The sequence below is a fragment of the Dufourea novaeangliae genome, unplaced genomic scaffold (assembly GCF_001272555.1).
Source record: "Dufourea novaeangliae isolate 0120121106 unplaced genomic scaffold, ASM127255v1 scaffold30, whole genome shotgun sequence".
NCBI lineage: Eukaryota > Metazoa > Arthropoda > Insecta > Hymenoptera > Halictidae > Dufourea > Dufourea novaeangliae.
The window spans coordinates 362,272-388,744 of NW_015373906.1; the positions used below are offsets into that span (position 1 = coordinate 362,272).

Consider the following 26,473-nt stretch of genomic DNA (forward strand, 5'->3'; position numbering starts at 1 on the left):
AATAAAACAGAGAGGGGAACGACACCATCGAAACACATACCTCGACGTAGAAGACGATCGCGCGAGCACCAACCGTTTTTTCTCGAACCACTAGAATTATTTAACCGAGAGTTGTGGTCGAAGTAAGAGTGAAGTAGATACACACGTGCGCATTTTCGTCGATCCTAGCGAAGAGGGTTTCGCCCTCTCGCAATTTTACGCAACGACCATCGCGGATATAAATCATGCAAATGTGTATCACGTATGGCACGTGTTTCGCCGCGCTCGAGCCAACGGAAGGGGATGACGGGATGTGCGTACGGGTTAATCGGTATAAGGCGAAAATAAATAATCGATTGCGACCGGGGCAACACGGGCGACCGTTTAAACACGGAATTCCGATACACACACACACACGCGTTATCGTCCCTCGGGGGAAGGAAACCTGTTATACACTCTGTTTGCACGAACCATTATGGAATACACACTCAAACACACATCTATGCCAGAGGATGGAGAACACACGCGATCAATTGTGTAACTGAAATTACCCGTCCGTCTCTGCAATCGTCTATTAATTCTCACGACGACCGTTACCTACGAATTAAAGCGAAACACACCACCGTGTTATCTAATCGATCGATCGACCCCTCTTGGTAATACAGATCTCGTTTGAAAATTTAGAGACCCGGTGTGTATGGCACCTCGAATTCGTTAAGATCGACACGCCGATAAAACGAGTGTGGAGTGGAGGGACGTATTTTGGGAGTCAGAAAAAAAAATTTATTATATTTCCCAATAAAAACTCACATTAATTTATCACTACTGTTCCCCTTAGACCATCAGTTTTGTTCATTGTTTCACATTTGTTCATTTATCGACTTCTACTTAAATAAAATTATTAATTTCAAAAATTTTCGATCGCTCGAGCTAAATAAATGTACGAACTGCTACAGTTTGATTCTGGACGTCAATGCCCGCGCCAAACCGACACGTCTCGAGCGAGCATTCCCTCTCGAGAAATTTCCAATTACTTTTGCACAATAGTGTACACCAGTCTCGTAATTTTCAAATAACGAATTTAAGGGTCTGCCCGTTAAAGGGTGAAACACGCGCGTACTCTACACGTGACGTCAGCATCAAAGAGGATTGCCCAACAATGGATCGTAGTTCCTCACAATCCATTACACTCCCCTCCCACCTGTAGAAATGCATGACACACACACACACACACACACACACACACACGACTTTGTGTATATTCCGAAGAAAAGGCAGAAACCGCCGATCCTGGCTTCGATTTAATCGTCCCGCCGCGCGCACATCTACACAGTGGAAATGCACGAGGCGCGAAAGGCTCCTCTGGATGGTGGGCGTCGAATCGTTTTTCTATCTTTCTCGGCCCCGCACCGTTCAGTCCCAGCGAACGATACCTCCCTATGGGCAAACACACCCGATCGCGACCACACGACCCACGCTTTCTTACTGCTGTTCCGAGAGGCGACACACGCGTGTGTCGTTTGTCGTGTGTGCACGACGCCGCCGCCGCCGCCGCCGCCGCTGGACGAGGCGGCGTGTTATTGTGTCATAAGTACGTGCCGTACACGCGGTGCCCCGGTACGTGTGCATGCAGTGATAATGCGACGTTTAATTATTAACGTCACACACATACGCAAGTAGACACCACCAGGTGTACCTGACACACACACATACAGAGAGAGAGAGAGAAAGAGAGACGCAGGGAGCAGGAGCGGCTGGTATTACATACGACCTCGTTAGTCGTTGCCGCACCGTGAATAATAAATGTTTATATCCGGCCTCCCTGTCATCGTGGTCGCTCTACGTTCCTGTTCGCGTAAACGACCGCTACTGAAAACAATTTCCATTACTCGAAACAAAAGAGGAAAAAAAAATAGGCCACCGTGAACTTTGTCCCCGCGTGTGAAATCGCGTTTTCACGGTGGGACCACACAGGACACTTGTGAAGTCTTGTGCTATAGCTCGGCCATCGGGGGGCTTAACCCAGTTTCCGAGAGATTCATGATTATCATATCGGTGTTGTAGATTCTGCCCCCAGGTGAATGGACAGTATTAAGTAAATGAACATTTTCAGACCAATGACGCGAAAATCGTTTAAATATGAAATGGAATTGAAAAAAATCGAGTATTTTTTTACACACGATTTAACGAAGAACAAAAGATATGTTAACCAAGTAAAACGAATTCGCGGAGATCATAGACACGGACCGACTTCAGGTCCCAATGGTTCTCATGGAAGGATCGGGGGATACCACGCTCGGATTTTTCAGCAGCGTGAAACCTGGGCTCGGTGTGTGTGTATGTGGGGGGGGGGTGGCAATTTGTCTCTCGTGGAAAGGAACGGACGGAGAAAAGGGTTACGCAGCGAGATCGTCGCCAGGTATGTCACATGCGTGTGTGTACAGGTTCGAAAGTTCCCGACTTTGTCGGAGAGATTCCGCGGGTTCCCTCCCCCCTTTGGTCCCCCGAGGATCCACTCCTCCTTGCGGTCGCGCTCGTGGAGTATATGGGCCTGATCAACGGCGGAAGGGAAAAAACGGCAAGAGGAGGTAAAACAAGGCAGAAAAATGGCCAAGTAGAAGGTGTAAAAGGCCGAAAGAGCACGAAGAAGACAGAGAAGCATCGATCGCCTTTTTCTCTCGCGGCAAGGACGAAACGGTACACAAAAAGGGTCCAGAAAGGAAGAACCAAGGGGGGGGGGGCACGATGGAGAAGAAGCATCCTCGAGAGAAGCAAGTAGACGGAAATAAATCGTCGAGGAGACAAATGCCACCGTGATCGTCCGTTAATTTATTACAGGGATCGGGAATTAAGCCGACAAAAAGTTGAAGAAAACCCTCTCTATCTCTCTCCACCGCGCGTAGGCATCCCCGTAAAACAATGTGTTGGGTGTGTTCTCTTCGGTAGAGCCGGTTAGCAATTTCTCTCTGGCCGCGACCGAAACGTAGTGGAGGAGGAGGGCGAACACATAAAGGGGTGAACGAAGGGGGGCGAGGGGGCACGGTCTCTGAATGAAGAAGAAAGAGGACCGGTGTGTGCTTCCAGCACACCGGCATAAACGTCGCCCAAAGGAAAAGGAAGAAGGTACAACACACTGTACAAAAGATGAACGAGGAAAAAACGTGCAAACGGTAAGGTGAGGTGAGCTAAGGTGGAAGACAGAGGAGGAAGACAGAAGTGGAGAACCTGGAGGTGAAAAGGAAGAGAGAGACTCGATGTAGACAGAGAAACGAGGATAGACTGCAGACGAAGTGATCTCTCGAAGGAAGACAGAGGAGGAAAGAAACAGAGAGAAGCAGCAGCTGATCGGAGGAAGAGAGACGGGAATAGGCTCGCTCACTCGGGAGTCGGTTCCCACGGCTGCGCAGCATACCTCTCCACCTTCTCTCGCCTCTCCTCCACCTCTACCACGATAGCACCGTCCTCCTCTAACCAGTGGAGACCTCCTCTTTCGTCAGACTCCGGTTTCTTTCTCTCTCTCTCTCTCTCTCTCTCTCTCTCTCTGTCCGCACCCGCGTGCTTCGTAACTGCTCGTCTCTTTCTACGATCCCTTCTATCGCGAATCACTCTTCTCTCTACACCGTCTATCTAGAGGACTATCTCTAGCCCGTTTCCTTCTCTTGGACAATGTATATATGTGTAGTCAGCTCCCGCTTTAATCCTCCTTCGTACACATACATACAGAGAGACGTTTACGCCGCGTCGGAGTGGCGCGTACCGATCATGAATATGCACACGGTATTAATCATCGCGGAAAACGGTCAGAGAACAGGTAGCCACCCCACGGATCACTTGTGGGGTATTATAATATAGATATAACTCGTTGTGTGTGTGTGTGTGTGTATTAGCATTGTATACTGTGATTCATCACTCGTCGGAAAAAAGGAGCCGGAAGTCGCGCGCGCGACTTTTCGACGCGCCGCCTCCGCTGCTGCCGCCTGGGAAAACGGTGATCGAGGGATTCCAACCGGTTTTATCGTGACTCACGGGTGATTTTACAATATCTGTGAATATGTGTGTTTGTTGGAAACTTATATCGACCTGAAGTTTCGCTGTATTTTTTACAAGTTCGATTGGAAGGAACGTTACAAGATTGATGGTTTCGAGGGATTCTTGCATTGTGGGGATAAGGAGGAATTGGAAGTCTACCGTAATTTTTATTCTTAACCCCCTTCCCACGGATGGTTAATGCAATCACCGCTTTCGTACACGTACAATCGACCATTAGACCAAAATTGCTTGCAAAAGTTATAATAGTAGTCCACCCTAGACGATGGTCCGAAATCTGCAACTTTCCCCTTATGATAATCACGACGTTTGAACATCGATTAAGTAAAGATTGTAGAAAAAAAAAAATTTGACTTGATGAATATTATACGAGTAGATATCGAGGGAACCCGGTCCCTGTCGTAGCGGTTCTATTTTTATCCATTCACGGTTTAATGTCTCGCGGCGCGTCGACACACGAGAGCGTACGGGGGGTGGGTCTCTAACGCGCTCGAGGAGCCGTGGCATTTCCGCATGGAGAAATTTTCGTGGCCTCCATATTCCACGTCGAAAGGAGGAAGAGGAAACCGAGGATAACGAGCGACGACACCGTCCTGGCGATAGTTGCTCGTTGTCGCATTGGGCCTTATATGTAAAATTTGTTTTTTTTTTTGTAATTTTATTTTCCAATATAACATCGTTAAATGTTCGAATGGAAATCATTTTTTTCCCACCCATTTCACGTTTTCTTTCCACGAAATACCAAACCTCGAATTTTTTGGAATGCGATGATTTTCGTTACGGGTATGCCGAATGGACAACAAACACGTATCCCTATACGGTATTTCTTCCAACAAAATATCGTTTCGCGTTCGCTGGGCCGAGAACACCGAGAGCCAGCCGGCCGCGCGTTTATAATCGCGAACTCGTTACACTGAATTATTACACCAACCGAATAATTTTATTCGTTCCTTTCCTCGTTTCGAGTAATGCGAACAAAAGTCACGCTTTCACAGTCCCACTTTAACGCTCTCCCGCCACCGCCTAACCAGCACCGTCAGGATTCTTTTATTAATGGATATTCCCGGCCCAGACCGATTTTGACTACCGTTTCCCAAAAAGTGTTTCTATTTCTCGCGGCGCAATCGCAATTTCCAATTTAGCATTTCATACGGTGTCACGGTTTTCTTGTACGCGTGGCACACGACAGGAAAGAGACCAAGCAAGAAGATAAGAAAGACGAAGAAGCTGGATGACATACGTCCAATAGACAAGAGGAGCGAACGAAGGCAGATAAACCGGGTCCCCCCCCCCAAAAAACGGGGCCCAATTACGACGACGACGACACCCGAAGGGACATGTTAATAAGCTTTGACAAGCACGGGACACCGTATAGATCGGCTGATTTGTACCTAGGCACGATCACTGCATACGTGTGTCGCTCTTACAGAGCCAGGCACAGATATACACATCAGGAGGATGTCGACCATTTATGTAAACAGGGTGAGTCATTAAACTGCATCACTGAAATTTACTCGATAAACTACTTGTCGTATAAAAAGTAGTTTCAAACGAAAGAGTTGTTTGACATTAAACAGAGCATACAATGTGACAATTAGTTTCTTGATATTTAGCTTTTTCAACAAGATAAGACGGTGACCTTGAGTTTTTTAACTCCGTAGACGAACCGGGTTGTCTATGTCCAAGCATACATTTTTTTTTACTTTTCCGAAAAGATTTGCAGAAATTCTCGGATACTTATTGGACTCTCCAATATCTTATACAATAGTTTGTGAAATCGAATGTTAAAAACCGTTTGTCGCCAAAAATAAATTACATACTGCCTATGGAGGGTTGAATGACTCTCACCCTGTATATCTTACCGCGGTGAACGACGTTAGGCGGGTCACTCGTGTTCTACATACACAACTCTCTCTTTCTCCCGGTGCTACTACCAATCGAGTACGCGCGCGCGCAAAAAGATGCCCGCCGGGGGCCCATTCCCGGCGTTATTACGGGAGCCCTGTTGTTCCGGCAAAGAGCCCCCGTTTCAGGTCCCCCCTGTGTGCGTCCGAAAGAAGTCAATTTACCCCCGGAGGGCCTGAAGACAAGGCGCACGCGATAACCCTTTCCTTGCCACTCTGTTGCCATATGGCTACGTATTCAAAATTACGAAATAAAATATTAATACCGTATAACCTTTCGTATCTGTGAGTATAGAATTTCTGACAGATAAGACAGATGACAATTCGAGCAAGAGAGTTGGTACTGATCAACGGCAACAAAAATTATTACGTATAATAACTTTATAGCGTTGATTATTATACGTAATTGTGATAGAAATAAAAAGAAAGTTGCCAAATGGTAACGAATGAGAGAAATGGTACTAAAATGCATTCGAAATATTAAAATTGTCCTGTGAATCATTTGTATGTCGTGTGATATAGAGAAAAATGCAAAAAGAAATATTTCTTCGTAATTGTTCGATAATTTTGAAATGACAGGGTTAAGGAGGAAACCAAAGGACCCCGCTGCGACTATTGCTGCTTCTTCCTTCCCCCCTTTTACGACACCGTCCTGGAGAGGCGACCGGTTGTGGTGCACGTCTCTCTTAGTAGGGTATTTGTAGATAAGTTCCAGCCGAGTTTGTAATCATTAGCCTGGGCCCGCGCCGTGCGTCGGGGGAACGTTCTAATTGGTTATTCCGCTAATTAGATTTTGACGGTTAATTAGCCGGCTTTCCCACGACTCGAACAATATATAACGTATACGAGCGAGCAGTACGCAGGTTATACACACAACTGGTATCGGTAAGGCGCCACCCGACTCTCCTCTGTATTTTCCTTCGGACTACGCAGCAGGGTTAAGCAACATTTCATTCGAATAACACATAGTGAAGAGCTGCAGTATCTAAGGACATCATTCTGTAGGATGGACAGAAGAGCGTATACTTGGAGTAATGCTAACGATTGTAGATTTTTTGATAGTATGTTACAGGTAGATTGCATTTGTCTGCTTCACCGATTTGATTTGTAGACTTGGTCGTGTTTATCGGTTACGGCCATTTAGCAGGTCAGGTGCATGATCGTCCAACGATATTGTGAGCGAATGGGATGTCAGCGACTTCCTTAAGGCTCCTATAGACGATACGATTTGTCGTACGACAAATGAGCCTCGGTAAAGGGCCATAACTGATAAACGCCATCAAGCTTACTGTGTCCAAAAGAAAATGAATCGGTAAAGACGACTTTGGCGGCTTAGGTTGGCCCTAACGGGCTGTTCAGGTTTTTTTATCGATCCCACTTTTACCATCCACGGGAGAATAAACCCCGAGAATCTCCTCGCTTGTCCGTTTCAGGGGAGCCAGGGGTGGGTAAAGGATCTATCGCGGCGGTTCGCGGGATCATTAAAAACATTCCTTTCTTCGTTATCCTTCCTGTCTCCGGCGTACACCGGGGCCCACAAAGCATCGGCGAAGAGGTATATCCGTACATACTCGGCTGGGTATCGTGGGTACATATACAGGACGAGAGGACGTCGGACCCAAAGTAAGAACGAACGAGGGAAAAAGAGAGAGAGCAAGAGAAAGGGAAGATGTGGAATGAAAGGCGAGGTAAGCAAGAAGACAGAGAGAGAGAGAGAGGGGATATAAAGGTAGCACACGCACACACACAAGGTGAAGTGACGACAGCGAGAAAGAGAAGAGACCAGGTCCGAAAGAGACGAAGGATCGTGGTCCCACGGCCGAAAAGGCTGCGTGATTCGCGTCCCAGACGAAGGAACGAAGCGAAGGAGAAGGGCGCTCGGATGAATGGCTGACTCCGGATTGTACACGGACGCGATGCGCCCGCGCGCACACGGCTTCCACGATGCGAAACGTTTAGCATAAATTATCCCGTCGTCACGATACAGAGGGAGAGAGAGACAGAGAGGACCCAGCAGAGACCTCGACCAGCGATCCTCGAAATATACACTCGTTCTTCTGTCTTTTATCAATTTTCTTTGAGCTTTCTTTTTGTTCGATCGAGAGTTATCCAAGAACCCGAAGAATTCCGTGAAAGTTACAGAACGAGGCCCTTTCCCCGTAAGGGTTAATTCTTTCGCGCGCAGCGCTTCGTTGGAAGTTGTGGCCGTCTGTAATTTCTTTTCTCGTCGGCGACGTTCAATTTTATATAATGTCGCGAAAGATCAAACGAAGAGGCTTCCTTCTTATTACCAACCGCGAAAAAACTGTATTTTTACTCGCCTGTGGGCCAGCTGCTAGAGATTTCAGCGCACGCTCGCGCCCCCCCCCTCCCCCCGCGCGTATCTTTAGAACCGCCCCGCGATCGACCTCTTTTCCACGCGTGACGGTTCGCGTGGCGCTTCCGTCTCCTCTATTCCCCGACTGCCGGGATCCATCCTATCCGATTCCGTCGAATTTTCATCCGATTATGAAACAACAACGATCACGGGGGGCCAATCAAAGTCTCTATTATACAATGACTCACACGCATTCGTTCCAAACATTTCCGAAATAACAATTAGGTGTCGAAACTTTATTGCACATTTCTATTTATTTTATTCTCCCATCATGCTTGTGTGATAAATTTTTCGTAATTTCGAAATAAAATTCGCATTCTGGGAAGCAATTCGATTAAACAGAAGTGGCACAGCCCCTGGGCGAACAAAATTTTTATTAGTTACTGTAACGTATTCTCTCTGACCTCGATCGTTGATATTTAATAGCTATTGTTCGTGTTGCAAACGATCATAACGAATATACACTGGCATAACTATAAAACCCACACAAAAGTTATACATTCTTATGTATCGGTGGTTATAATAAAGAGGAACCAAGTAGGTATGCCATGTCTTAAATCGCGTTGAGAAATGGGGAGACGTCCACACAAACGGCGATCGTGCTGTTTTAATAAACTCGAGCATGATGGCAGTAGCGCGCGCGCGCGCGCCCGTGATCGCACGGTAACGTGAAGCAATTAACTCGGCCGCGAAGCGAGGATAGGAGCCGCGGCCTACCGATCTTGATGCAACGAGACGAAGGTTACGATTACGTATCAAGCACTCGGCGGCGCTCTCTGCGCTCTGTCTTTTCCAGCCTCTTAATTAACGGCAGACACGCGCGTACCCTGACGGAACGCGATTGCGCAACGGCGTGTCTCTCCTCTTACTCTCGTCTATTCCTCTTCCGAGAGAGTTTCGGTAACCCCAGACGAGACACCACAACACACACCGTTTTCTACATTTCCCCTCCTCCAAAAATCTAGACGGTAATTAACGCAAGGGTATCCGGAGAATCCGGGCGTGGAAGAATCGCGAACTGAAACAATTTGCCATCCACCGGTTTTCGCAAGCGCCGAATGAAAGAAGAAACACTCACCCCACCCAGTAACTGTTACTAATGGTACATTGTTGCTCTCGCTTCTGTGTATCGCGATAATTCCTGTAATTATCAGCGGTTTCCGGTTACGTCGAACCGCCGCGGTTCCGAGCGGTCTCCCCCCTCCCCTTCGGCGTGGGAGATGCTTGACGGTGTTAAGACGAAGAAAACCACACGTTTAACATCCTCCCCCAGCACCCCCCACCCCCTCGATGCGCTACTCTGTCCACCTTAATTACAGAATGTTCGAACTGCCCTTCTACATTGTAAATAGTACATATCACGGGTAAAAATTGGTAATTTCCAAGCATTTTCGTTCGACCGAACACTTTATACCACGGAAATACAGTAAATCCTCGATGAGTATTCGAAGGATTTTCAGCACTGACAAGCAGAGGTACCCCAGGTGTAACGCTGACGTTTTTAATAAGTCTCGGCACAGCGACGAGAGCTTGGAACTCTAAAGCCAATGATATTTGGTTTCAGCCGCGTATCGCCATTAGTGTATGAAATATTTAATGTTCCGTGGAGCCTTCGAACATTCATCGAGGATTTACTGCAGTCTATTCAGTGGTAATCGTTCGACATGGTGAAAGATGTTTACAAGTACCATATGTGTGTGTGTGATCGATTATTATGCAGTTGTCGCGGGGGCGTAGCGGTTCGTGTTATTGGGGTTTCGAGGCGGCGGCGGTTTTTCGCCCGACGGAAGCTCATTCTCACGCGCGCACCGGCGCAACGAAAATAAATCCGGCACTCTGAATAGCGATTACACGTTACGACGCCGCCGTCGCCGTCTATTCCCTTTTCCCCGCTAACACAGACGGATCGGGGACTACCGTGGCCGGATTCAAAGGTTGGATGGTGCCTTCAACTTCACGGCCCAGGATTCCGGCCAGCCTCTCTTCCGAGAACGCAACAACTTTTTTTTCCTGTTCTCCCCCGACCGAACCGGGTACGGCCCTTCGAGTCCCACCCCTCTCCGTCTCCACCTAGTCGAGAGAGTCCGCCTGATATAGCCGCTAATATCGGCCCGATACCGTGGACAAACCAACACGAGATAAAAATACGAGGGTGGTAACGGAAAATCACGGGCGGGAAAAATGCGTCTACAAGGATATTTCGCATAAAACACATTTCAACGAACGTGGATCGATTCCTCCGTTTGGAAGAAGCTCGTCGGTATGTATGGTAATGATATATTTTCTTCGGCCACGTGATCGTTGCGTTTCGCGAGAATCCAATATGGCCACCGTCGGTGACACCGTAGGACTCGGAAAACTGATTAGGATCGATTCTCTGTTATCGCGAGTCGACCTTGAATCCGTGGAAATAAATTATTTGTATTATTTTAACTGTGCTATCGAATGATTTATGAAGTTGCACCGTATACCTTTGAATCGATTTTCAAGAGGTTTAAAATCAACACATTTTTTCGATAGATAAAGATAACTTTACACCTTTTTCTTTTTGTATTCTCTAATGAAGTGTACTTTGTATTACATAAAAAATATCGGAAGTACATGATACTTTCGTCAATTATCGTATCAGAATTTATAGTTTGTATTTCGGCTTGTGGGTACTGAGGGGGTTAACCCGATATAAGGGTACACGAACCAATTTAGAAGATGAAAGTTCTGGGGAAATCTAGATGAAACACGCGGTACAGCGATGCTCTCCGTTTACGTGGAGGACCAGAATGAAAGAGGGTAAAGTTTAAAAGGAGGAAAAAAAAGACAAGAAAGAAGGGAAACGATTGTGTTAGGGGCTCTGGAAACGGCGACGAAAGGCACGGGGCGGGGCGGAACACACAGAGAAGTAAGAGACGGTGTTTTTCGAAACGAAAAGACGCGAACCGGTCGCCAGAGGTGGTGCGCGAACGCGAGCGAGGGGCGCCATATGGGTTAGTAAATTTAACTCTGCCCGCGAGAGAGCTTCGAGAAGATGGGGGAACGGACGGAGAAAGAGAGAAAGAGAGAGAGAGAGAGATTACGAGGGAAGTGTGTAGTGTAGAAGCACAAAAGGCCTAGCCATCTGCCAGTGGCCCTGCAATGCGTCGCGTCTCATAGGCAGAAGTACGCGGCGAACGGCGACGGGAGAACCGATGTATGTACACCAGGGACGGTGGTGAGCAAACATTGGCGTAGACACGAGCTACTCATCAGGGGGTGGGGACTAATGGTATATATCGGATGGGAGCAACGAATCTAAGTTGCGTATGTCTCGAATAAAACCGTTACCGTTTAGTGGGAATTCCGTTTGATCTAAATATCATAGTTCCGTTTCTACATCTCTCGTCACCAGACTGCGGATTATACCGCAGACGTATACGGAACGGTGAGAAGAAAATTTATTTGCAATTTTACTGTATTGTTTGATATTTGTAATTCGACGGTTTCGGCGTTGGGAAAATAACAAATTCACGGATTTCACCTATGCGCCCGGGGCGGAATTATCGAAATAAACGGCGACAAGCGAAGCAACACAACCAGAAGGGAGAGGACAAGTGCCCACCAAGCGACCCTCTCTATCCTTCTCTCCGAGCCACTCGTCACCATCTGCCATTCGGGGCTAGCAGATTCTCGTCGCATTCTCGAAAAACGCGTGATGTGCACGCGTGCACCGTGGTTTGTTGGTTTTTTAATGCTACCGACCTGCTTGCCCTGCCTCTTTGCCTTCCTTTGGCGAGAAAGTAGGAAGAGAAACACGGGGAGAGTCCTGAATTTCGTTCGAGCGCGGGCTATGTCCCTTTGGTTTTTTTTCTCTTCTCCCCAGAATTTTCGTTAATTAATTCGAAAAAAATATTTCACATCTGCCTGGTGACCGAATAGAAACACCGAAGAACGAATACGTTGAACGTCCATGTTTATCTTGTCGAGAACAGTTCGAAACAGTTAACGGAATAGCTGTTCCTTCCGATAACGGGACACGAATGAAAATTACACCGGGGTCCCCCCTTTTAAAAGACGATCTCTCTAATCAGCCAATTTACTTTTCCAATTGTTTCTTATCGATTGGAACGGAAACCCGGAAGCACACACCGACAAAAACCAGAGATCTTTACAAGCTCTTTTGAAAGAACGTTAATGTATGTAACACTAGAAGATAAAAGTTAACAGGCGGTCGCACGCTAGGGTGTTGCCTCACTTTTTCTCTCGCCCCGCGCAAGAAATCAGTCAACCAGGTCGCAATTTAGCTTCTAGATAGACAATCCACCATGGAAAACTACACAAGTGGATGGCAGAAGATCGCAGATACAACCTGGATTTTTACTCCTCGATGTGTTCACGCGCGCACGCATACCTCTCTTTAAAATCCGGACCGGTAGAGATCTTAATTTTCCCCTGCAATCAAGACTAGTGTTTTTTTCTTTCAGGACACTTTTACGAACGTGTCCTTTCCATACATTTGCACTCTGTAGTATCTACAAATATGATACACAGGAAAACAAAGAATAATGTAAATTGGTTCAACTCGATGAACAACACTAATGGAGGGAGGGGGCACGCTCTAATTCCCGACATTAAAGATGACGTAATTGTCTTTTGTTCCTTTTAGGTTATCTATGGTACTCAACAGATTCGTCGTCAGCGATGGCACGGAGACCGAGTGTTATATACATACACTTTGTAATCGGTAATACCATCGATGTTTCGCAAATTCAACGTGAGAGAATGGATCTAGCAGGCGTCACCGGACTATTAGTAACGATTCGATGTTTTTGCCGCGAGAGATTCATTACTCAGTTACCTGCCTCGAGTTCCGCTTGCATTACCTCGACCATTTTTCGCGTCGCGTCCCACGCCACCACACGCGATAATATGGTAATCGTCTCGCGATCGCAAAAAGGAGGGAAGAAAAAAAAACAGAGCACGGAAACGTCGAAGAATCGCTCGATTTTTCCGATTATCTGCGATCGCGGTTAACACGAGAGAGAGATAGAGAGACTGGTGTAACCGTATCTCTTTTTTCTGCCTCACGAATACTCGTAAATCCCGAGGTGACAATGTTTAATTTATACAACGCGGTTACGAATGCGATTAACATGTAACCGTGTCCACTTTTTTCCGCCACGATAAAAATACTACATACTTCGCGGGTAACGGATTGTTAATGTACCTGAGAGTGATTAGAAAAAAAAAAAAAATCGGAAACGCAAGAAAACTCTATTCGCAGCCGTAGCCTTCGATCGATTAAAGTGATTCTCACCGAAATGGTAGATAACCTTCGGACAGTTTTTTTTATCATTTTACGGAATAGACCGGGGATGTATTACGCAACTACCGGAAATCAAAGAAATGCCACCTTGTGATAATAAAGCTTGACAGGACACGTGTTAAACAATCAGATTTCGTATATCCGCAGTTTATTTCTCAAGCAGACAATATAACAGAAGACTATTTAGAATTGCACACTTACCGGCCACGTGAACTCGAACGGAAATCTGATGGGATTGGTGAAGCTCGGCATCGCGACGTTCGGACTCAGATTAACGATGTTCTCGCCCAGCACGGGCGTGACGACATCCCCGTACGTGCACGGCGTCGTCGTGTCGATCTTCACTTGATACTGCTTCAGGCATACCCTGAACCTGGTCTTGCAAACGCCCGAGCACTCGCCGGTCTTGGACGTGCTGCCCGAGCAACACTTGCCCAGACTGTCCTTTCCGTACTCGTTCACGAACGACTTCAGCCTTAGCTCGAACACCCCAGAGGCGTTCACCTGGAAACACAACGAACACGAATCTTTGTATGAACGTTCAACGAGGAAAATACAAGTAATACTTGCGGGCATGCCTAAACGAATTAACGCACGATATGTACACATTAAGGGACAGAGATATCGTTCGAGGGCACCTGATTCGTTGACAGACACCAGCGCCTTCCGCCCACCCCCCTCGTACTTTCGACGGATCAACAACTGGTCTGGATTTGATCGGTAACGGCAAAACGCGCAACTGTTGTTCAACAGATGCGGCGACTGACTTTCTCGGTTTACTTATTTCCCCGAACTGTCAGTCGCGGGAACGCGAGATTACAAGGGAGAGCCGACACGGCGGAGATCTACTGAAAACAGACGGCCAATCGTGACAAACTTGGCCAGATCTCTTCAACGTCGGGGGTCGCTGCCGCCTCGTGCCCAACGACCGAACAACACGCCGCGACCGACCGAGACAGCAGCACGTGTGTAAGCGCGTTTTTGCGCACGCGTGTCTCCCAGGAGGAGCGTGTGGAGATATCTGCGCGAGTGACCCAGCAAAAAGTGCTTTTTTTTTCTTTCATTTCACTCACGACAGTACGCACGGCGAGAGAGAGGATAGGACGGGGGGGATGCAGAAGCGCAGATGGACATTTTGCCACGCGTGCTGTTGCTGTCGAGCGGCACCGATGAACGTGGAACACGAGGGGCGTTTTCGAGGGGAAAGAAACAAAACAAGAAAAAATGAACGAAGGCGTTGGAACCAGTCGTAAACGTATTAACGTACCATACACTACCGGTTCCCCCAACGTTTCACGTACGAATTAATCGCGACTGTCCACGAGAATGATGACGACGACGACGGTGTGTTTGTTCACCGTGCATAAAGTTCAATTCAAGGTGGTGATCCGCGGTGGTTGTATAGCGCTTGATGTTTTTGCACCGTGAAAGAAACACGGAAAAAGAAAGGGGACCGACGAAACGTATAATATTCTAGGTGGTTACTTTGTAATGACTTCGGAAAGGACATCGGTTACATTCCGCCCGTGTGAAATAAAGCGACCGCGTGTGATATACACATTGATTCGATGGTATTTCGAGACACTACCATATAAAATGGGGATCTTTCAAACATTCAGCGCCGAACACTAACCTATTGCTCAGCGTCCACGCGGTAGATCGCCTCTACCCGATTCCGCGCGAGAAATTCATGAGTTTCGCGAAGATCTTTTTAGTTCTCGAGAGACCGTCTCTTCTCGTCGTCCCGGTGATCGAGGGGACCGTTTTTCTTTGGCGACAGTATCCAGTGTAAACAGAGCCGTTGCGTCAATATTTCTCCCGGTTCCTACCCCTCGTGTGTCCCTCCGCGCTTATACATACGACCAAGAGTTTCTTGACCACTGTGTTGTGTGGACAATGGCCTACGGCTATGTGCACGCACACGCACCATCGACACACGATTTTACGCGCTCACACACACACACAGACATAACGTGCAAGTACACAACAGAGACAAAGAGACGGAGAAGACAGGCCACGCAGCCGGCAGCACCGATGGAGAGAGAAAGAGAACCGAGCCTTCCCACGAGACATTGTATAGCCAAGCAAAACTATACATATATATCGTGTCTCAAGTGAACGAGAAGGAGGTGCGCTAACCTTACTATCGAGCCTGCGGATCGTTTTACGATCTCGCTGGTCACCCACCGCACCGTCCATTACACCCCCGTCCCACCACCACCAAACTGTTACCAATTTTCGACGTGTCATCCAGAGCCTTTTCACCTGTCTAATGTTACAGCTTTAAAATTAAGAAGATCGTTTCTCATGATCGTGAATTCTTTCGCTCCCGCCGGCGGCGGCGTTCAATTCACACAAGTGATCGTTTTGCAAGCAGTAAAAGAAGTATGTGTGTTTGTGTGTGCGTGCGCGGGGGCGAGAAGTTTTTATGAGTCGTAAGATCCGAGAAACAGAAAAATATTCCTCGTTGCGTCTCTCGTTAAACACAACACGCAGAGACAGATTTTCTCGAAGTACGTGTGTACACAGAGTGGCGCGCGCACGTTCTTAGGTTCTCGATGAGGAATTCTCATTTTTGGCGCGCTGGAGCTCTATTCTTGGAACGGGAATGGCCGCCGCCGACTATTTACGGATACAACAACCGACGGTCATTTCGTCACAAAACAATTTTCAGAGGTACACACCCTTTGAGAAAGCCGTCGACCGACCTGCACCCCTCTCCCTCTCTCTCTCTGTCTTTCTCTCTTAATGGATCGAGACGATTCGAAGGAAACAAAGACTGATTCGTTACGATATTCAAGGGTGTCCCTCGGTGAAGATCGAAAAGAAGTTACAAAGAAGATACACTGGGTGGAATGAGCCCCGTCGAACACGGGCATTGAGGAGAGAGGCACAGACGAGATGGAGAAGAGAACACCGGCTCTAGACACTTCTAAAAGAGTGGATCCAGATTTAGAGTTGTACGCGGCGAATACTGTTGCCTTTACTTCTCTTTCGAGAGCCGCGGCTGCGGATGGCTCGAGGTCTGCTTGGTGTGTGTGTCAGACGGAGATACGGGTGGCCCCGCGTGAACTGAACAGAGAAAGAGAGAGAGAGAGAGAAACATCTCTCCCAGGAAGAATACAGTTGGACCCGCGTGGGATGACTAGGGGAAAAAAGAAACGAAACTACACTAGCGGTGCGCACGCAATCTCGAGAGAGTAACGTTTTACCAATTACGATTTCATGAAATCGCTGGAAGATCGACGCGCTAAGAATTGGAAAGCAGTCATATAGAATTTTACCACGCTCGCCGATATATGAGCACGATAAATATAAGCCGGCGATCGAACTTACGCAAGTACTTAATTAGAAGCGGGAAAGAACGTGTGTGAGCGGCGAGCGTAAAACAGAGAGACAGAGAGAGTGAGACAGACGGTAAATATATAGACCGAGGGATTCTATTCTGAACGAGCCCATCGACGTGTCATCGTTTTTATCCATAAATACCAACAGAGCTTACACGGCCGACCGACCGGTTTGACAGACGGGGAAACGTCTTGGAATCCCGAACCAAAACACATCCGCGCCATTCATCGACAGCCGACGAAGGTCGGACTACGATCGGGACCCCGAGAGTTGACAAACGTATCACATCGAGAGGGGGGGAGGATTTGACAACATCACTCACGATACCGTAGATCCGTTCACAAAATAATCCTTTCGGTGTAGGTATACCGTGTTTCCGCACAGATTATATGAGTACAGTTCCGTTTTCTCCGTTCTGTTCCCGCGGCACTGTTTCGATTGACCAAATTCACGGTAAAAAAAAAAAACCGTCGAGGATAGGCCTGTGTTCTACGAGGCCGGAACTAAAGTGATAATTGAGTTGCGGAGCTCCCGTCGGAATAGTGAAGAAAAATACGAAATCGTAAACCGATATTGAATGTTTCTGTTAGGGCCGATCCTTAAGCTCGTGTTACGGCAAACAGAAAAGAAGTGTGCGTACACGTGCGATCTTTCCGCTAGAGGCGGCGAGTTAAAAAAGAGTCTCGGGGTGTTTAAAAAAGGAAAACCATTTTGCAGCATTCGCAAGCGCGCGCGCGCGTTCCACGGATGGTATACTAAAAATACACGGGAAATATTTCCAACCTTCGACCATCTTTATAATACGAATTTTTGTCTTGCTTTCCTAAACAAATTTAACGTCACGGAGAGTTTTAATTTTCGAGAAGACGGGTGGATGATGAACTTGTTCGTTCGCTTCTTCGTCCGTTGAATCGAGAGACAATCGAAGGTTCGGACGGAAATGGGATAGCAAAAATTAACACTTACCGTTCGAGGTGCTGGCAAAAGCACGACGGCGACCGTCCACACGAGCATCGTGGTCCACATGTTTCGGCGGGTTGGTTCGATTCCGATGTTTACACGCCGCCGGTGCGTTGTACGGGCGGATGTGTGTGGACCCGGTGGGTGCCCTAGCGTGGCTCGTCGCGGCGTTACCTCCTCGCGTTGATCTCGCGAGGCTGCTGCATAGCCACCGTAATAAACCCTAACGAGGTGTGTGAACACGCGCGCACAGTCGTACCTTCCTTCCTCCTGATTCCTCGGAACACGATTGCAAATAATACGTAATCCTCGTGTGTAGAAGGTGTAGAACTTTGCCCGGCGAATTTTTCTTTCGCCGTGAATTACAGAGGAAGAGAAGAGAACCAACAAAAAAAAAAAAAAAAAAATAAACCAAAGAAGAAAAAACGAAAACGAACGAAGTTAACTCGCGTCACTTCTCTGTCTTGTCGCACTGGTAATACACTGGCAAATATTACAAGAATGGGTATATACGTATCCGAGGATGGTAAATCGGTGGTATTCACGGATGCCGCGGCGAAATATATACATATATATATGTATATATATATATATATATATATATAAATATATGAAAATCACGCGCGATCACTGAACACTTGTTGTGACACACTTTATTCCATTTATCCGTGGGACGCTGAGAGTCGTCGAACAGCTTCGTCCAGGGTATCGGATGGTAATACTGTCGTGCGTAGGATAATTAGGAAAAACAAACGGGTTCTCTCTCTCTCTCAGATCCTTTTCTCGGTCGAGCGCCTGTCCTTTTCTGTATATATGTGTATATATTCTCCTGGGATATATTTCGGTGTCCTCCTGCTGGGCTTCCTTCGATGCGCTCTAATAGGGGGCCTGGTGTGTACACGAGATTGTGTATACTTTGTCCGATGATCTCGTCGGCTCGTTTTGCGTACAACTAGATTTTTCTTCCGAAAAAAAAAAATATCTATCTCACTGCTACGCTCGTGTGCAGTGTTTGTTCGAGGCGCACGAGCCACTACGTCGACGAGGAGCACGACGATTCGCCACGAGCATAATTTTTTTCCACCGGGATCACACGAAAAAACGCACGCATATAAAAAACCACTTTCCGCTCGCCAACCGTCGCAACAACGACGAGTCGCGCACTGACTGTCGTCGACGAACCGTAAGGAATATTCCCTCTGCTGCGCGACCGGCAAGAGCGGAACAGGAGTGGGGTGCTCGCGGTGGAGGAGAAATAGTAGGAGGAAGAAGAGAAGGGTAGCGGTGGTGGTGGAAAAGGCGAAGGTGGAGGTGGAGCGAGGATACCCTCTCGTCGTGTGTGACGAGAGTCAAAGAGACGAACGGGAAAGAGTCAATGCGCCTTGCCTCGAGTATGAGAAAGAGGGGAAGTTTTTCGTAGGGTATAAGGAAGGGGGGAAAGAAGGAGAAATACCACGCGAAGAGAGGAACCGGCACGTATGGCACCACTCCGCAGCTGAACTACTACTGGGATCCACAGATGCGCCCCTTTGCTCGTGTACCACCGGTGCGCCGTGAGCCCGTGTGTTATCCTTGTGAAAGTACTATCTGCCTCCTCGACTCGTCTGCGTGTATAGTGTGTACACGTTCCTCCTGTACGTGCACACACAAAGGAAACACAGCTTGTCTCACTCTGTGTCTGGTAGTTTCCTTCTTCCGAATATACACACGTCGTATATCCTACTCTTTCTTAGAGTGCCATAGCGGCAGTGAACCTCACCGACCGAAACCGCGTTTCTGCGCGCCACTAACAGGCAACACTAGCGCCACACCGCGGTTACACCGTGAAGCACTGTCACATCGACGACTCCTCTCACGGAAACTCACACTGCAGGAGCGATCGACAGATGGCGGAGTCCGATCTCGGTAGGTTCGTGCACAATGACTGTAGGTACGTAGAACTCGAATCTCTCGCGCGGGCAGGCCGATTTGCGCGCGCTTTAATGTTTCCGGTTTACTTTCTGTCTCTATACACCACGATGCTGTTCAGCGTGAACTGAACAGGCTGTCTTTCTCTCACGTATTGGAAACTCTTGTATCGTTTAACTATTTATGTGTGTATGTGTACACACGCGTGTGCTAGAACGTTTAGAAGGCAGCGATACGTGTACCGCGCGTCTACTCCACGGCGTGCTACCCTCGACTGGAGGTAGTAAGCCGGCAGCACCCCTACTTATAATTATGGTCCCGCCGGGTCCCCGGCGGGAGGGGTTGGACCAACTATTGAGGGGTGGTGGTGGTGGGTAGCGGCTGCGCCAGTGGCACCGTAGTATGGAGCCACTAAGAGGGGTACGGGGGAATTCGTGGCGAGGGATCGTGAGGAGAAAGGGGATCGGTAAAGAGGCAGCTGCAGGCCGGCTGCACGCGCCCACCCCCACCACTGGAGCCCCTGTACGACACCCCAGCCACACTCGTGCGGACTTCTTGCCTGCCTGCTCGCCTGTCGTAGACTCCTCGGGGCGCCTGTCTCTTCTTCCTCCCCCTCCCCCTTTTCCTTCTCTACAGGCTTTTCTGCGTCTCCTGCTTCTTCTGCTTCTTCTTCTGCTTCTCCTGCTTCTTTTGCTTCTTCTTCTTTTCCTCTCGTCGTCGCTGCACGTTGCGCCGGTTACACTCCCCCTGCTTGTCTCTTGTCTCTGTTCCACGAGCCACCACGATAACTCTCGTACCCCATCGACGGCACGCGCCGCGTGCCACCTCTTCGTGACGTCATACCCTTCTTTTTAAGCGTATTACCTACGCTTCTTACGCGCGCCGCGGATACGACGGACACCGCCGCCACTGTCGTGAGTCGAAAGGGTTACTGGAACACAACCCAGGGCCCCGCGGGATTGTCCGGGTCCCGGATTGATTTGATTACAGCAGAGATCTCGATCCAATGATTTCGCCCGAGGTAAAATTACTTCTCTTCGTGCGGTGTGATTCCAGGGCGTGGAATAGTATTTACGGGTATGTGGTTTTTTACCACGAGGAGTCGAAGAACGTTCGAACTTTTCTGGGTTACGTGAGACTTGATTCATTCGAAGTTTGTAATACAGTAAATCCTCGATGAGGGTTCGAAGGATCCTCGGCACTGTCAAGGAGAGTTTCCAGGTGTAACGTTCACTTTTTAATGAGGTTTAGCGCAGTGATAGAGCTTGGAATTCTGAAGCCAATGATCTTTGTTTCAGTCGCATATGGCCATTAGTTTATAAAATATTTAGTGTTCAGTTGCCGAAGAGCCTCCGAACACTCATAGACGATTTACTGTATGATTAATGTTTCGTACGCATCTTTGTTCTCTCTCTCTCTCTCTCTCTCTCTCTCTCTCTCTCCCTCTTTTGTAAAGCAATAAGTACTTGTGCAATGATTTGTCCGTAAACTTCGGAGCTGTGACGCCCACTAAGCCAGAGACTGTTCCTCAATGTGTCACCCTTCCTGGTTCTTTCGGCCTTGCCCGCCCCACACTCGTAATACGCAAAAGTCTCCTGGGCCGCACGATCTGACGTAACACTCGTTGCAAAAACCTGATGGGGTGCGATGCACACCCCACCTCTTACTGCCCTCTCTCCCAGCACCTCCCACCGCTCCCTGTTCCTCTGAACAAAACGTAATAAGTATATACGGGGCGACAGATTATTGCGGCGTGCATACTGTGCGCTGCTCCACGCCGCGAGCCTTTGTACTCAGAACATAATGCCTCCGGCACGGACCTGTCTCGGGGGCCACGCATCGACATCCCCCCATTGTTCCCCCGGCGCGAAGCGCATTTTTCTCTTACCCCCTTTATTTTGCTTTCGTAGGCAGCGCTTGGCCCCGCAAAGTGTCGAAGGCAATGGCGCTCGGCTCGTATATCTATACATATGTATTACGGTGTCGAGGACAGTTCGGTGACGTTGCGTGCTTGTAAAATTCTTGGATTCCCTTTCCATAGCTCGATTTCAATCACGACCGTGATCCTGACTGTTTAATTTAATTTTAATTTAATTTCAATTTTAAATTAAACATACCCTTGTAATTTATAATCATTAATTTATTTATTATTCTTCATTTATTCCTCATTAATTCCTTCACTTTATACACGATGTAACCCGCATTTCTATTTCGACATCGTTAATATATAATATACAAGTTACGTGACACGTGTGCAAAGAACTGTTGTTGATGATTTTCACCAATCGAAAACGATCGCGAAAAATCTCAAATCACTTTGAAAAATTACCGTGATCAATCAGGAACAAACGTGAATCGAATTACTCGTGGATTCACAAAGTAGTGTAGTTTACGTTATCCCTACTCCCGATGTGTCTCAATTACATTAACCTGAATCTCCATTGTAGATTCCTCTTAGAACCTTCGTGGTTCTTCGACTTATTGTCACGATTCAGCAAAATGCGCCGATTTCGTATCCGAAGGACAGGATAAGGGAATGTGTATAAAGGTGGTGGTAAATGCTCGAACGAAGAGAAAAATCATGGCCGGGCGTAATCAAGTAAACACAGCCCTCGACGCGACAAAGAAGTGATAAGGTGTCACACAACGGCAGAAAGAAGCCTTTGTTGTTTTCTTCGTGGTGTGTGCACCGCAGGGACAGTGAGACGCTACGGCGACCATGGTGCCCCGTAGGTGTATGGTATACTTCCGGTCACGAGGTGGTTCAACAGGTCAGACCAACCGGGGAGCCAGATGGAACCACTTCCGGCCCCGCTTCTACCTCCACTGTGCGCTGCTGTTACTTGGTGTTGGTGGTGTGTATGTAGCTCCTCTATTCCATCTTTTTTCTGCTCTCGCGCCATCTTTCGTGTTTTCTCTGTCACACACACAACACACACACATGCACTCTCGCTCCTGTACTTATCTCGTGCTTCTCGATGACACTTGTGGTGTAATAAGGAGAGATCATCGTGTACCTATTCTCTGTGTGCACAAAACAAGATTAAGATACGGCTGATAGCATTTCGAGATTATACGAGTGCGTCGTGGAAATGAATGGGAAGGGTTCAAGTATAAACCGTCCTCCCCAGGCAATTCCTGTCGATTCCATTAAAAGAAAAAAAATGAACAGGTCACCTCTTGCACAGGCTGAAACAAAGCTGTCTGTATTTAGATGCTCCGAAATTCAAGATTTCCTACGCGTTATACCTACATACGCAGTTTTTCTCACTGCTGCATATCTTCAGGAAGTCTTCGCGTGGAAAAAATGGAGTCTTATGGGACCATCCATCGTTCATAATCCTCAAGGGGGCACATAGGTTTAACCAGCTCATGGAGTCGGTGACAATGAATAAGGGTAATTAACATTTTTAAATAGAAAAAGCAAACGCGCCACAAGTTATAAACATTCTACAGAAAGATTTTTTCGGTCGGATTTCCGCCAGAATTGAAGGAGTTTCCCGATACACGCACACACGCACACACACACACACACACTGACACACAGACCGGATTCGTGCGCACAGTCGGGGGACAGCAGACAATGCGACCAAGAGTATGTCCGTGGTGTGTGCGGTTCGGTCGATAGTCGCGCGGAGGAACACGTGAATCCGTCACGCGAATCCGTTCGTTCCTTCCTTCCTTCCTTTCTCGTTCCTCGGCCGGGTCTTTCATTCATACCCGCCTCTGGCATACACGTATGCATACATATATGTATATATAGAAGAGACCGTTTATGCACACGACACGACCACAAGAAAGAGAGAGACAGACAGACCATGTGTAAACGGGCGTCAGAGCACATTGCGCGCTCGAGTTGCACTGGTATACGCGTATGTACTTAGGCCGTACTCAATGAACCGCTGAAAGTGTAGTGTATACTTGCGGTGCCGCGGGTCTAGTAAACCTGATGTGTGTATATGCTGATAAGTGTGTATATGTGTACATGTACACGCAAAAAAAAGGATTCCTTGCACACGCTATGATTGGTAGTTTGCGATCATCCGCCACGGTTGCGCGGCCGTTCTCTTCGTCGGGAGACCGGGGCGATTTACGTACTCCTCTAACACTTTATCGGTTCGTTAATCCCCCCACCTCTTCGATCTTGCCGATCGATCGATGGATGCGGCGGCGGCCGCGCGCAAATAACCGGTGATTTCCTTAATTCCGTTCCAGCTACCTATTCTCTTCATCCCTTCATCTTCGTTCTTTTTCTTTTACTTTTTTTTTCTTTATTCTTCTTCTCTTTCGATGTTGTCCATCTGCTTGTTTATTCCTTGGTCACGCCTCGGAGAGACAGAGAGGGAGAACGCTTAATTTCTGTTTGATTGCAGCATCTGTCTCTGGGGCCCCTCGATAAAAAAGAGAGAAAGACGGAAAATGAAAGGGGAATCGTACCAAATACCATTCTAAACAGTTACGCACTTAATGGGATTTATCAAATTGGCGGTTTACAACGGGAGCCACCTTCGATCGTAATTTCATTAGGTTACGTTTATATTAGACGCGTGCCAGCCATTTCTCGCGGCTACGCTCGGCGTTAGAATCGAAAATTATTTACATACAACAACTAAGAGACTCAGAAACTAGGAAACTAAAAAACTAAGGAACTAAGAAGCTAACAAACTTTTCTTCTTCGTAATATTAGTATAGATATATCGTCGGGGGTCCAGTTACATACACCGGTCGCCAAACGGAGGCGTACATCGTGCAAGATGATGAAGATTCCTGCGTTCCAGGTATTTACGCGAGCGGTCTGCTTACCAAAGAGGAGGGGTAGAGGGGTAGGGGTGGGGGAACAATTACGGCAGGGTAGACACACAACCTGGTCGTCGACACGCTGTCGTTAATTCGATTAATTGTGCGTTTATGTGCACCACGTGCACACGGTGCGGTATGCCAGGGTTTAAATTTCAGTCGGGTCCACTGGATCGGCTGCCCAGGATCTTCTGGGCAGGTGGAAACGAAAAATTACTCGTTGGACGATCTTCGAAACACGGCGAGCCAATGATCAGATAGACTAGGATCGCCCTGTCTGAAAATTTTAACCTAATTATTTCAAGCGCCGGGTCGAGCACCTTCTCGGATCTTGTTGTTTTCACTTGAATTGAAAACCAGCTATGTAAATTCTTTCGGATCGATGGTTCGCTTAACAGCTTTAACATTGTAGGTCGTAATATTTACATATCGGTGACATTAGAGAATTCACCGTCGAATGATAACATTTCATTCGAGTTAATGGCAGCAGCAGCCGTCGTCGCCCTTTCTATGGCAACGGCGAGAGATAGCGGACGCTTAATTCCGTGTGTTTATCTGGTCGGACACGGAAATGCGGGTTTCGTGTTTACGTTATCCTAAATAATTCTTATCTACGGTCGCGTGGCTCGAGGAACAGTTTGCATCGGTATCTTTTTAATTAGGAACCGTAATGGAGTCGGCCACCGTACCGAAATCCTTTTTCGTAGATGAAGACACACAAGGAGGTCCGCCGCCGCCGTCATGATTCCACTTAATTGGTCGCCATCTTGGTTACAACAAAGTCTTAGAAAATACCAGAGAACTGGAAGGAGGACCATTCCCCACGAAATATGTATTATCGTAAAATATTCCTTTCATATACATACTATACAATTCCTGAAATTTTAAGTAAAAAATCTCTCACCGATGAGCTTTTCGAAAAGTGGGTTCTGCTTAAAGCAAATTGCTGTAAAGATTTCATCAAATAAAATCTTTTTGTTGCATATTATTTTGACTATTGTTCCTTTTGCCAAATTTCTAATACAAAAATAACAAAATAATTTATTATTTGAAATTGCTATTATTTCAAATGAATCGATAATATTTTCACTTTCAAATATAATTTGCCCAGATCTGTTGTACTGAAGGGTTCGTAACACGTTTATAAATAAATACTATATTATCATTACTATTATTATTATTATTATTATTAAAATAATAACTGATATCTTCCTACCAGGACGAGCACGTTCCCAGGATTATCCTTTAAAGCCAGCCCTCTCGACGCAGCGATTACGTTAAAGGATAAATTAATACAAAACCTCCGAGAGTGCTCGTGACACGAAATACGCAGTCCTGTTTAGGCTTAGGGTGGTACAATCCACTGTTACGTTTATTAGCTATCCCCCGTTGGATCGGCCGAGTGATTCATGTAATGACTCGTAATCCGCCGTAGAATCCTCTTAATGCCCCTGTGCGACGTTTCTACCCGATTGGCGGTGATTTATCGAGGGTCGATTGGTACCTTAAAGAATCGCTGGGAAGGGGGCCTGTCCAGAAGCGCCTTGCGGCGCAGGGATACTCGCGCGTCTCGGCCGCGGGTTCGAAAGCTTGGCCCAGACCAGTTTAGTCACGACGTCCGAATTAAAGTCTCTTTAAAAGCTGCCGAGGCGAAACCCCGTGAATTGTTCTACAGAAAATACACTATTTTTTCGGGCCCCGAGTGTCTCTGCCTCCCCCCCCCCCCTCCCAGTTTTTAATGACTCCTTTTAAAGGGGACCAAGCGGTGGAATTATAGCACGGTCCTCCCTATTCTTAAATTCTCATCCATCATTCGCTACCGAGACCCATGACTGAACCGTTCCGCTCCAGCTTTCT

General features: G+C 47.4%; 1 protein-coding gene across 1 annotated transcript in view; it reads right to left on the minus strand.

The window, feature by feature from the left end:
• Positions 1 to 17,977, minus strand: part of LOC107193832 (neurogenic locus protein delta) — a 44,436-nt gene extending 26,459 nt beyond the window's left edge. Inside the window, exons 1-2 of the mRNA XM_015583347.1 lie at positions 17,918 to 17,977; positions 13,805 to 14,107 (exon numbers count right to left, since the gene is read on the minus strand). Of these exons, the coding sequence (XP_015438833.1) occupies positions 13,805 to 14,107; positions 17,918 to 17,977 (363 nt within the window). The remainder of the gene's footprint in view (positions 1 to 13,804; positions 14,108 to 17,917) is intronic.
• Positions 17,978 to 26,473: the final 8,496 nt, after the last annotated feature.